General features: G+C 42.3%; 1 protein-coding gene across 1 annotated transcript; it reads left to right on the top strand.

Annotated features, from left to right (window-relative positions):
• Positions 1 to 468: 468 nt before the first annotated feature.
• RSC1A1 (regulator of solute carriers 1) lies at positions 469 to 8,753 on the top strand. The gene is made up of 2 exons (XM_032201710.1): positions 469 to 531; positions 2,335 to 8,753. The coding sequence occupies exon 2, from the start codon at positions 2,367 to 2,369 to the stop codon at positions 4,218 to 4,220; it is 1,854 nt and encodes a 617-aa protein (XP_032057601.1). The 5' UTR covers positions 469 to 531; positions 2,335 to 2,366; the 3' UTR covers positions 4,221 to 8,753.
• Positions 8,754 to 12,241: the final 3,488 nt, after the last annotated feature.

The following is a 12,241-nucleotide window of genomic DNA, read 5'->3' on the forward strand; positions in this document are numbered from 1 at the left end:
TTTGCTTATCTTGTCTTGTCTGTGATGGCATGATCCATCACAAGGCAATAGCCACTGGGAGCACAGTCTGAGAACTGTGCCATCTCAAACCTCATTTCACTAAAAGTGGCTCCTGAATGCAGCTGTACAGAGAACAATCTGGTACAGTGCTAGACATCTGCCTTGTGCTGCATGTATTTTATCAAGTGTGTAGTATCACCCACATTGCATTGGACCACTCTGCATTGTAGACAATACAGAACAGCCCTTCAGCTGTTTTTCAGCAGAATTATTTTTGACTCGACGTAATGAATTACCTAGGCAGAACTCCTTTTGGAAGTTGGCAAACCTGAGGAGCTCCTGCTGCTCATGTGCTGTCTTTGTGGACAGTTGGGAGGGGAACTGCAATGTCGCAGGACTATAACCATGCATGTTGTGTGCTTTGAATGCTAACGCAAGTTTGGTGTGTTTGTTTCCTAATCCAAACAGAACGTCAGAAGCCTTGATGCATGTAGTGTGTGTTTACTGCAGCTGGAGTGGGCCACAGACCAGGTATTTATAGCCATCAGTTTGTAAACTTTTACTACTACATTCACACTACCTGCAGCAGGACTGTCCTTACTTTAAAGTGTACTGGGGAGAAACCCACATGATGTGAAATTACCAGCTCCTCCATTTAAGAGCGTGGAAGAACATTCGACCTCACTTGGCCAAAGGCAGCAAACCTGTGTGTTGTCTGTACTAGGAAAGGTGGACCCTCCTGTTCATGTGAAGGAGAGCCTTACAACTCTGATTTTCCTTTCTGTGCTCTCCAAGCAATGCTTGGTGCTTATGTAAACCACTTCTGTTTCTTCAACCTGAGCTTCTGTCAAGTGGTCATCCTCAACAGAATGAATGAACTCCTTGACAGTTCAGAGAAGTCATTTACACAAAACAAACCAGCATGAGTCCCTGCTGAAAACTCTGTCCTAATATAAAATAAAAGTACATTTGGTGAGCTGAAATGCCATTGTGCTGTTGTATGTGTACTGTTTTCCTCAAACAGTCTACTCGTTAACACAGCAGTTACATTAGAACTCCCCCGAGTCACTATTTGGGCTTATCTCTGACACAAGTATTTTTAAAAGATTTTAAAGGGTAGGGAAGTATTTGGTGATAGTGGACTCTTAGCAGTTTTAACTTAAACAGATACAGTTCAACATGTAATAGCTACATGTGCAGATTAACAAATTGAAATTGACCGGTTATGTTAGAAGTCAGTAATTCCAGAGTGTTTGCGTTAGATCTGTCCTGCATAATTATCTGGTCTGAAATGAAAGCAAGCATGTTGGTTGTGCAATTATGTAATACTTCTAAAACCTTGCATTAGCACTAACATTTGAATTTGGTGATAAACAGCTGTCTTTTGACTTTAGGAGCCTGTGGACTCCTCAGTCTTTTGGGGTTCTGTATTTAAAGCCTAGGAGGCTGCCTGCTTCTCTTATATCAAAATTGCTTCAACATAGCCTGCTCTTAGAGAAACCAATTGGCAGCTAGTTCCCTTCCAGCTTGACAGCAAACAACATTATGTTGAAAAAGAATGAATAACTGACAAGTAATTTTATACCCACAATTTCAATTCAAGCTGACAAATCATATGGAGGATGTTTGCTGAACTCTGGATATCTTGTTTTCTAATTGTTACATGCCTTAACATGCTGAAGGGAAAAAAAAAATAAAGATAACTGCTCTGTACGGCTAGAAGTTTTCTTTGCTGCTGTTACTGCAGCTGCACTGATGAGAAAGTAATGGGGTTCTTTGGTTTATGCTCTTGATTAAGGAGAAACTTATGGCTAAAAGAAAACCTAAAGTTCTTTTCAGCTTGAGCAAGCCATCTGGGAAGCACCCCTCTAACTACTGTGTGGGTATATCCCATTGAAGCCTGCTTTCTGTATCACCAAGAGGAGTTTGGATCTCTCTCTCCTTTGAAAAATGCCCTTTTAAAGGGGATGCTGGGATTTCATCATCATCTCAGTGACTGCAGATATATCTGCTCACTTTGAAATGTAAATGTCCTCTAATTGTGAGCTCTTTGAGCACCCTAGAACTGGCTTCTTGTCTTTCACTGCCAGTAATGAAGTGTCTGCAGCTGGAACGTAGTTGCTGGATTTGCACTTGGTTATTCTTGGAGTATTCAGGACAGTCTGTAACAACTTCTTGCAATAGCTAATGATATGAATGGAGCGGTGCTCTGGTGAGTAATTTTCAAGCTGATATGCAAACTGTTGTCTTAGCTTCTATTCTGAAGGTATAGATACTTGAAAATCATGGTTCTCCTGTGTTCTAACTACTTCTTTCTTTCTGTCTTATGTATAGAGAATAGTGACAAAGAAACTACCTCACTGGAAATGCCCTCATTACCAGCTTCTGATGGGTTTCAAAATCCAGTCCAGTCTTCAGGACAAAGTTCTAAGATCTGTAATCCCACAAATCAATTACTTGATCGTTCTGTCTCTGCCCCTGCTTCAATTTGCTCATCCGAATCTAGCCTCGCAGAGCCCAATAATCCTAGAGCCGTCAAGTCTTTTGAGTCTTCAACTGAATGCCGGATAACCCCAGAAAAAGAACATCCTCTCTTATTACAGCATCTTTCCAAAAACTCTTCCTTGGCAGATAACAAGCCTTCTCTCCAGACAGGTGAGGTAACTTGTTGCAGTCCAGCTTGCCCTTCACAGAAAACACTCAAAGAAACATTTGCTGACAGTCTAATGGAATGTAATGCTAAAGAACAAGGCTGTGGTCAGGAACCTCCTTTGGAAGTGAGGGAAGAAAATAGTTTGACTAACACTGCTAAGCACAGGCAAATTGAAGATGTATCTCTGTCTTCAGAACAGGAGGAACAGAAGCAAAAGAATGAGCTTGCCATAGACCATCAGACGTGCAAAGAATCAGAGAAGCCTGAACAGCTGGAGAAACAAGTTGTCACAACTGACCCAGAGCTTTCTTGCAATGTTGGTGGGGTTGAGAAATCTGTTGTGGAAGAAGAGGGCCATACAGCCAGCCAGCCAGCAAATCCTCCTGCAGAAACGAGAGGAGATGGACTAGAGAAAGCAGATCTTCCCTGCATGAAAGGGAGTATCCAAATGTCAGCCTCCTGCAGCTGTATGCATATGGAAGTAGATGTAGTTGAGCGGTCAGTAGCTGAAGTGTACAGCTCAGCAAGCAAGCAGAAGCAGCCGCCTGAGAATGGAAGTGTATCTGAGCTGAACTCAGATGCCTCCTCTATGGAGGTGGAGTCGTTGAAGTCTGCAACCTCCTTGAGTGATCCAGTTATCACCCCTGATGTGTCACAGTCCAAAAGCACTAGTGAAATTCCTGCAAAGTATAATGAATTGTCCAATGAAACAGCTGAAATCAGTTCTTCCCCCCACAGCATCCACCAACAGGACACAGATCCAGGAAGACCTGTAGAAGAGCCATGTTTCTCTCTAGCAACAGCCTTGAAAGAGCTTCACAAACTCCTGATTATCAGCCGTAAAGGAGAATGTAAACTCCTTGCATCCGAAGTCTCTCAGCTGGAAATGGTTCACAAAGAGCAAGCACAGCAGAAGGGTTTTTCTGAAGACGAGCAAAAAGGCTCACATCCAGACGGCCAGAAACTGAGTTGTTCCTCCGTTAAGGGCAGGTCTGAAGGTAGAAAAGCAGAGGGGAACCAGCCTTGTGATTCTGGCACAGAAAACAACCTTGGGTCTATCAGTCACGTGGAGTCAGCTATTGGAGAAGCTGCTTTAGAGATTCAGGAGTTTTCAGGTAAGAGTGATTTGATTTTAGTGACTTCTGCAGTGACATCTGACCAGCAACAGAGCTCTGAGCAGGCTGAGATTTTGGCAGAATGTAATCAGAGTCCAACTAGTCCAACCTTGGAACAAAACACATCTATTTCCTCTGAAACTGCTTTGGATGAAGATGCACCACAAGATGTTCGGGCATCATTAACAGGAGCACCTGGGAGAAGCAGCAGTTCTGAAGGTCCATGGTCATTGGGTGGGTGTGAGGAACCACTGCTGAGCCCACTTGCTGGCTATACTGAATTTCCCTTGGCTGCTTCTCCACCACCTGCTTTCCCTGCGGCTGATGTTGATCGAATCCTTGGTGCTGGCTTTACCATGCGAGAAGCTCTCGAGGCTTTGGAACAAGCGGATGGAAATGCAGATCTTGCTCTTCTCATTTTGCTCGCCAAGAGTATTGTTGTTCCTACGTAACTACGGAGGAGGTAGCTGACTGGGGTGTCTCTTCCTTTAAAGGACGTATCTAAATTACACATTACAATGTACAAGCAGAATGTTGAGCCAGATTTTTTAATTCTTTGCAGCCAAAGTAACTTGTCTCTTCAGTTTCACTTGTTAGATTTGGCCTTTTAAAAGAAAGAAATCGTCCTAGCATTGTGTGGACAAGATAGCTTTTAATTATGCATACTGGATTAAAATTAATGTTTTTATTTAAATGTAAAATTTTAGAATAAGCTCCAATGTTATGAATAAAAAAGCAGAAGCCATTAAGATCACCACCCTGTCCAGCGCAAAGCAGATTGTGAAATAAGTTGAACGTGTGTGTGTGTGCTGCCAATGGCAAGGCACAGCACGTGGTGTTACAGGACATGAGGTGCACACTGAGTTTGGTATGGTGCAGGCGCAAAACACCGCTTTTCTAAATGTACTTTGTGGGTTTTGCCAGTTTTCTCTCTCCTACGCTTTATAACCAAATGTGTGTGACGCTGATGAAACATTTATGGCAGCTACTAAAGGTTACGTAGGTGCCCACAGATGTGTAAAACTTCACAGAAGGAGTGGGAGGGTGTGGGGTGGTTTTGGAAGCATGTTTTCGTGTGTGCGTGGGGAAAGCTGATGCCTGCTTTTGCCAAACCCTTTTATGCTTTTGGGCCAGTGTGTTTAAGTTTACAATGTGGGGATAACGGATAGGGAGAATAAGGGAAGGGATAGAATTTGGTGCTACCAAAATTAAGAGATGTACTAACTTATTTGAGGATATGCTGATATTAATTGGAGGGGGGGCCGGGGGGAGGGAGAAAGGAGTTGTTTGGTTGTTTTTTTTCTAGCCTTGCCCACACCACGTTCCCCCCCTACAAAAGAACAAGCTCAACTGCTGCAGGCAGAATGTTAATGATGAAAGTATTTAACAAACCAACCATGTATTATGGCTCTTAATCCCCCTTTACCCATGGAAGATGGATTCTCTATGCACTGCATGGGGGTGTGATCAGAAGAATGAAGAAATCTGCTTTGCACTAATTCATCTTGATGTCTGGGGGATCATCAGCCTCTCAGCTGTGGAAATGCAAACTGCAGAAAGTCTGTAGCAGCTGATGGGGTACTAATTTAATACCTCTTAAAAAGTGAGGGCTTCTGAATAGGGTTTATGAAACAAATGCACTTGACATGGCTTCTGCATTATAACCATCGTGGCCTTCCAGGAAGTCCTTGGTGAATAGTAGCCTGTCTGATTAGGACTCACTGAGGCTGTGTTGAAGCCCTTTTCAGATGCTTTTTTAATTTTTTCTTCTCCAAGTGAGCTACTTCTTGGTTTTCTGCAGAATACTCCAAAATACTGTTGGGGCTGGGGAAGGGAAAGGAAAGCATGGTTAAATATGATACCAAATTTTAAGTAGGAACTTTTACTTAATCCCACTTGCAAATCTCTGAAGTGGATTTTGTGTAAAGAGTTCATCTTTAACTTTCTGCTTTGAGCTAAACCTGAAGTGATGGATCAGCAGTGGCTGGAAACATGTTTTGTTCATGGCTTTCATTTGTTACCATTGTCTCAGGCCTGTCCCTGGTGTCTTGTTCTCCCTGTTGCTTAGCAGGTTTGCCTGTGTGTATGTTAGGCTTTTTTTTATGCAGGATAGCTTTTACAGACAACACCAGTTTGGTTTCATCTGTGAACTTGCAGGTGTTTCTCATGTCAGTAAGTGGTGGTTGTCAGATTTTTCTTAAATGCTCGGGTAGCCAAGAGATCCTTTATATTCTAAAGAGCTTTAAGGCATTCCTCTGCTGAATGGAGCTTTTGCTCAAGTTCTGGAGCTAGGCCTGGGGCTCCCAGACACATTTAGCTTATTTCCCACTACTTGTGGTGGCAGCAGTAGTCATTGTGCATGTGTTGGAAGCAGCGTTTGGCTGTTTGGGACCCCCTTGCCTGATCAGCATCAAGTAATTCACTTCAGGCTCTGTTCAAAATAAGTTACTGAGGCAAGACTACAGCTTTATGATCTTTACCATGCAGGTGGTAAGAGTTTACCCATGATTAAGCTTTTTGATACTTTCCTTGCAATGAGCACCCCAAATCAGTGAAAGCCAGATCTGTAAAGGGTAATGCTTGGACTGCTACAGGAGTACAGACATTGTCATCAGATCTCTCCCTAGAAGCTTTAGGAAATAAGATAACAATATTAGTCCCGTTTCCCTATGGTTCACTATCAAAAGCAGCAACATGAATGAAACTCCCAGCTCTCGGATCCAGAGCATCCTCAGTCTAAACAGCCTGTTTCTGCTCCCGATTCACACCATGGTTCTCAGTGAGGTGGTCCTTGGAGCAAGCCCATCTCTGGAACACGTGTACCAGAGATGGTGAGTGCATCGAAGGCACCAGCTGCGGGTGGTTGGCCCCCCTGGATGCGTCAGAGCTGAATTTGCACCCTTAGCCTGCAGGTTCATTTACTGCCAGCTTCTTTGAAGCATCAGATGTTAGCCATTCAATGTTATACCCTTTTCATATTTACACTTTTATGTTTTTAGAAGCAATTGCTAATAGCTAGAGAAAGTACTGCTGCTTTGCACCAAACTGGTTAAAGGCTCTAGTTTTATGGCCACGTTTACTTAGACTGCATATACAGAATTTATGCTATAAAAGCTTTAGAGCATCAGCCAACTTGCTTCAATGCTCAGTTTTATTCTTTGTCAAATATAGTTTGAAATCTGCCCTTCTGCCAAAGCTGTAAAGAAGCATTTATCAATACTGCTAGAATTTCCTGGGTAACTTCCTCTGAACTGCTAGAAACAAAGCCTGACCCCCCAGTTGATTAATACTTGTAAAATTATTTTATATCAAGTTGGTCCAAGCCTGGTGATCTAAATCTCTTCATTTCACAGAGCCTTGCTTTGAGTGAATGGTTATGTGCTGCTAAATTAGAGAATAATTTTGGCTTTTCAGGAGTGAGATTCATGTTAGAGAAAATCTGGGCAGTGGTGAGCATTTAAGGTCAAATAAAATGTAATAGTGAGTGCTGTCTAAAAGTTGTCTTCCGTTTTAATGTGTATGTGTCCTCTCTGCTTTATGCACATATCCTTTGCTCAGCTTTTAGCAATCCCTTAGCTGGTCTCTCTGCTTACCTGTCCAACAAAGTGGGAATATTCATATTTAAACGGGGATGGCAGACTGCTAAAGCTTTTTGGCTAGAATGGGGGAAAAAGGTAATGCCAAAAGCTGTTTAAATTTCTAAAGGAGCTAAGTAAATGTATTCCGGGCTAAAGTAACACTTCACACCCTTCTCTTAACCTCCTCATTCATCGATGTTACAATATATTAACTGTCACATCAGTTTAGCAAAATGATTTGACTATGGAAAGTCTATCTGTAGAGAATAAAGCAACATTCAAGCTGCTTCATTAAGATGCCAGTGCCTGTGGGGACCCTACTGGGTCTGTAGAGCTTGTTTCTGGGTATTTCCCAAAGCCACTGTGGTCGTGTACCTTGCCATTTGGTTTCTGGGAGGTATTAATTTCCTTAAAGATACTGAAGGAATTTACTTGGCTTCTTGCTGAATGCCTATTTCTGTAAATGAGGCTCTAGGTAAGTTTAGTGATGTTCAGTGAAATAACATCTGAAAGTCTCTGGGCACAAATCTGTCTGACAAGAGGAGGAAATATTTCCTGGTGACAGGCATGTTTACGGGCCGCTGAGCAGAGCTGCGCTGTGCTGTATTACTGTGACAATCTCTGCCTTGTTGCTAATTATGTTCTATGTAGACACTTGGTCTCAAGGACTGTTAACCTTGTACCTCCTAGATACGTTCCTTTCTTTCTGTCCTTGTCTCTCCCTCTTTCTTGCTGTCTCCTTTCCTCCGAAGTAGCAATATTTAAGTGTACTTGTTGGATGCTTAACTTCCAGATGGTAAGTTTTCCTTAAAACACTATGCCATTTATCAGTAAAAGGAGGAGAATATCCTAGAGGTTTCTTCACCAGACTTGGACTTCTTGCCACTCGGCTCCCCAGAACTCTAACGTGAATTCAAAGAGGAGAAACCAAGAGGCCTTTTGCCTGCCTCTCTCGGAGGTCAGCTTGAGAAATTGGGTTGGTTTTGTGTATATCATTCCCTTATGAAGCGTTCAAGAGATTTCTTCCTGCACTGTGTAGACGTAGCTTAGTCTGTGATCCAGATGTGTAGCGGTTTGGGTTTCTCTTTGACTGATGCTTTTTAGCTTAAGAGTTTTACAAACTCACTTAAGGAACTTGAGGGAATCAATACTCAGGAATCCTAAAGCTGGTTGCATTTGTGTCATTTACTCTTCTGGGCTGAACATACTGCAGTTGTCCTTGCAGACTGAAGGGAAGTGTGGTTGTGTCATCAGAAAATGGGATGTGGTTCTGCCCAAAGTAATACACACTTGATTCTTTTTTGATTTTTGTTTTTTAATATTGGGGGACTGTTTATCAACAAAATTGATGTGTAAAAATTTGATATTTAAAAAAATGAATAAACACTTTATCATAATGTTGCTTGATTGGTCTGTCTGTATTTCTGAAATCACCATCCCTACACTGAAATCATTCTCAGGCCATTTTCTCTAAAGCCAATAGAATTTCCTTAACATAAATGTTGCCATTTGAAATATAATAAGTAGAAATCAATGGTTAAAATGGTTGCAGTTGGCAGAGGCTGAGAGCAGGCATGAGAAATTCAAATATTCCCCTTCTACAGAAATAGGTTGTTAATTCCTTCAGGCATGGCTTGGAAGTAGAAGGGTATAATATACAATGTAGGGTATAATATAAAATATATAATATATATTATATATATAAAATATAAAATGTTAGGGTATAATATAAAATGTAGCTCTTGGCCACAATACTATTTGCTGGAAAAATGATTTGCATTTCTATCCCTATAAGCTCCTCATGTAAATTTTAATTATAAATTACTTTTTAATAATTCCATTCCCTTAGCGTCATTTAATAGACCAGGTATAGGAACTGATGCAGAGAGGTGTCATGTGCAGCACTAAGCTGTCCCACTTGGTTTTGGAAAGGGGGAGAAGAGGATTTTCCTCCTCCAAAACCTGTAGCAACATTTGTCGCAACATTTGTCTCATGGACCAGTAATTCCTTTTTCTTATCTTGAAAAGCAGATGCACTCCCCTTGAGAGAAGGACTGAGGTTTTTGACCATTAAATCTCATGCATCTGGAGAACAGTCAATGGTATTGCAAGATCAGCAGACACACTAGAAAAATAAAGGGTTATGAATCAGTTACTGTGACAAAGCAGTTCTAGGGCAGTGGTTTCCTCCTCACGTGCCTGACATGTTTGGAGCTCTCCATGTGATGCTGTTGTCATTATAGATGAGCTATTTTATGTCACTTAATTATAAAACTATGCTTTTAATTCTGGTCTTAGGGTGGGAAAGGTGAAGGGTTTTAATGTGTGTACTGCTACAGCCCCATTCATACATTGACCAAAATGTTGATTGCATTCCCTTGGAAGATAATTAAGGACTAAAGACTGTTACTGTCTGAAAATTATTTTGAGGACTTGAGCCTTGTCCGTTCTGCTTTATGAGGTGATACTCTCTCTTTTGGTACTGTATACAAATGCAAATTAACTGCACTGTTACAGTTTGGGTTTGTGATGGTCCAGGTCTGTTTCCATTGGGTCATTAGCACTTCTACATCTGCAGCCCCACACATGACTAAAGGAGGTTCAGACCCTATGCAATAACTGTAAAGCCTACTGTGAATTGGTGGCTTTCACTGGTTATCTTTTATGGGATGTCTTAGGAGATGCACAAAGGACTCCCCAGTGCTCTAGAGTTTACAAATGACAGATAAAGGTTTCTTTGAGTAGTCATGTGGGTGCAGAAGCCACATTAAGACCAGGAGCCGGATGCAAGGAGGTGAGCATTGCATCACAACTTTCTGCACTAAAATAGCAGAAGTAATGTGACTAAACCACCACTCGTGAATTCAGCAGTTTCACCCATGTGGGTCCACTGCCTTGCTTCTCTGTAGTTCCATGGTTTTAGCATGTGCTTGGTGTTGCTTTGGCAAGTGAGCCACTTCTTGGACAGGTATGTCACCAGAATGGGATTTAGGAAACCCTGCTCTCCAGCCTGGCTTTTGATTTATTCGGTTAAGGTTGATTATCTGTTATACCTCTTCTTTTTTCTTGGAGTAAACTGAAGGGGAAGCTTCCCCCCAGAAGCAAACTGCAATGATCGCTCCACTATTAGTTAATTATCTGTGACAACCAAGCTTACTAATTACCAGGTACTATTATGATTGCCAACAAAAGCATTGAATCATGCAGAGAGGGACATGAGTGGCTGGTGGTTGCAATTCCTCACAATAGCAGCTACCAAAGGAGAGACTAGTTTTAAGCCTCTTTGTTAACAAATGAAAATGTGAAATGTTTTAAAATCAAACATTTGGGCCCAGTTGTGAAAACATAGATACACTCACAGGGCTGTGGCCTGCACAATGTTAGAGATGCAAGGCTTGCTCTTCACTTTGATAAATCTACAGTCTCTTCCCTGTCTTTTCCTAGTCTAATTCTGATCCCTGGTGCTCTGGAGGAGTTACCTCTCCTCTTCACACTCTTCAGTAAGAGCAAACTGTCACAATACACAGCCCTTTTTTAATGTAAATTATACTGGTGCTTTTTTTTTTTTTTTTTTTTTTTTTCCTTAAATCTATCCTACTACCTTCTGAAACGTTTCTTGTCTCTAATTTTCTTCCTGGTTACTGGTGAGCTTCTTGCAGTGCCCTATGACTGCAATACATGATAAGGCATGTTACATATCTTGGGACAGTATCTTGTACTTGGTACGCGTTGCTGTAGGAGGTGAGATACACCTCAATGATTCATTCTGGCCTTCTGTCTTTTTGTGACGAGCTCCTGATGGCTCCTCTTCTTTCTGGGTAACGTTCTTCATATTAGCTTTGGGCTATAAATGCTAAGCAAAGAGCCTACTGCTGTCCCAAAGAGTTGAAAATCTAATGGGAAGAGGGTAGGAAGCAGATGAGGATGTGGGGAGAGTGGGATGACAGCACCAGAGCTTGTGCAGGGAGAATGAGAGCCGTCTTTAAACGCAGGTGCTCCTGTGGGAGTTTCTCATGGAAAATCCATAATTGTGTGGTGGAAGCTTTAAGAGATCACAGTCACCTTGCTGGATGCAACAGGCATCTGCAAACACGTTGCTCTGCTATGCAGTCTTCTGTGGGGTGTGAGCACCAAGTGCTGTAAGGCCCAGGTATGCCAAACCTGGACAGAGAAACTGCAGTCAAAGCTAACGTCTTTGTGTTTGTGTGGGAAGCAGGACAAGGGCTTGGAGTAGAACAGGTACTTGGGACATTCAAAATATCCAGGAAAACTGTAGGAGACCAGGAAGTCTGTACCATGGGATTTTACAGTTACACATGCTGTGCTGTGTCTAGTGCCTTCAGAGCAATCAGGAATGTGAACTGATGCACTTCACTGCTGGCTGGTGTTGTGCAGCATGCTTTCCTTGTACCTCAATCATGCTTTAAATGCTAAAGTATACCAGTAAATAATGAAATTGTGTTGACTCTGGTTTGGCTTCTTCAAAGGGGCTGACACTAGCTTGCTGGTCTCTCCAGTATCCTGTTATATGTCAAGTGTTGCACGGCCAGGTCTGCTGCTCAGTAGCTGTGTGCACTTTTTTAGTGGGGTTCTGACCCTCTGTAATGTCCCACGTGAGTGTCCCACGTGAGCTTACCTTGTTCTGGCTGTGAACATTCAGCTGGAGAGCCCTCGCTTCCTTCCCTGTGTGCTGAGAATCTACAGTCACAAGCTCTGATCCTTTTTGGGGCTTGCATAGTGCACTGATTCTGCTTCTCCTGCTGCTGGTGGGCTTGGGGGAGCCGAGAAAATAAGAGTTCTATGCTTTGGCTCTGTTTTAACCCAAGTGCATATGAACTGCGCTCTCTTTCCTTCCCTGGGAGTTTCTCCCACGGTTTCCAAAGCTGTTAAACTGG

This window comes from Aythya fuligula, chromosome 21 (assembly GCF_009819795.1).
Source record: "Aythya fuligula isolate bAytFul2 chromosome 21, bAytFul2.pri, whole genome shotgun sequence".
NCBI lineage: Eukaryota > Metazoa > Chordata > Aves > Anseriformes > Anatidae > Aythya > Aythya fuligula.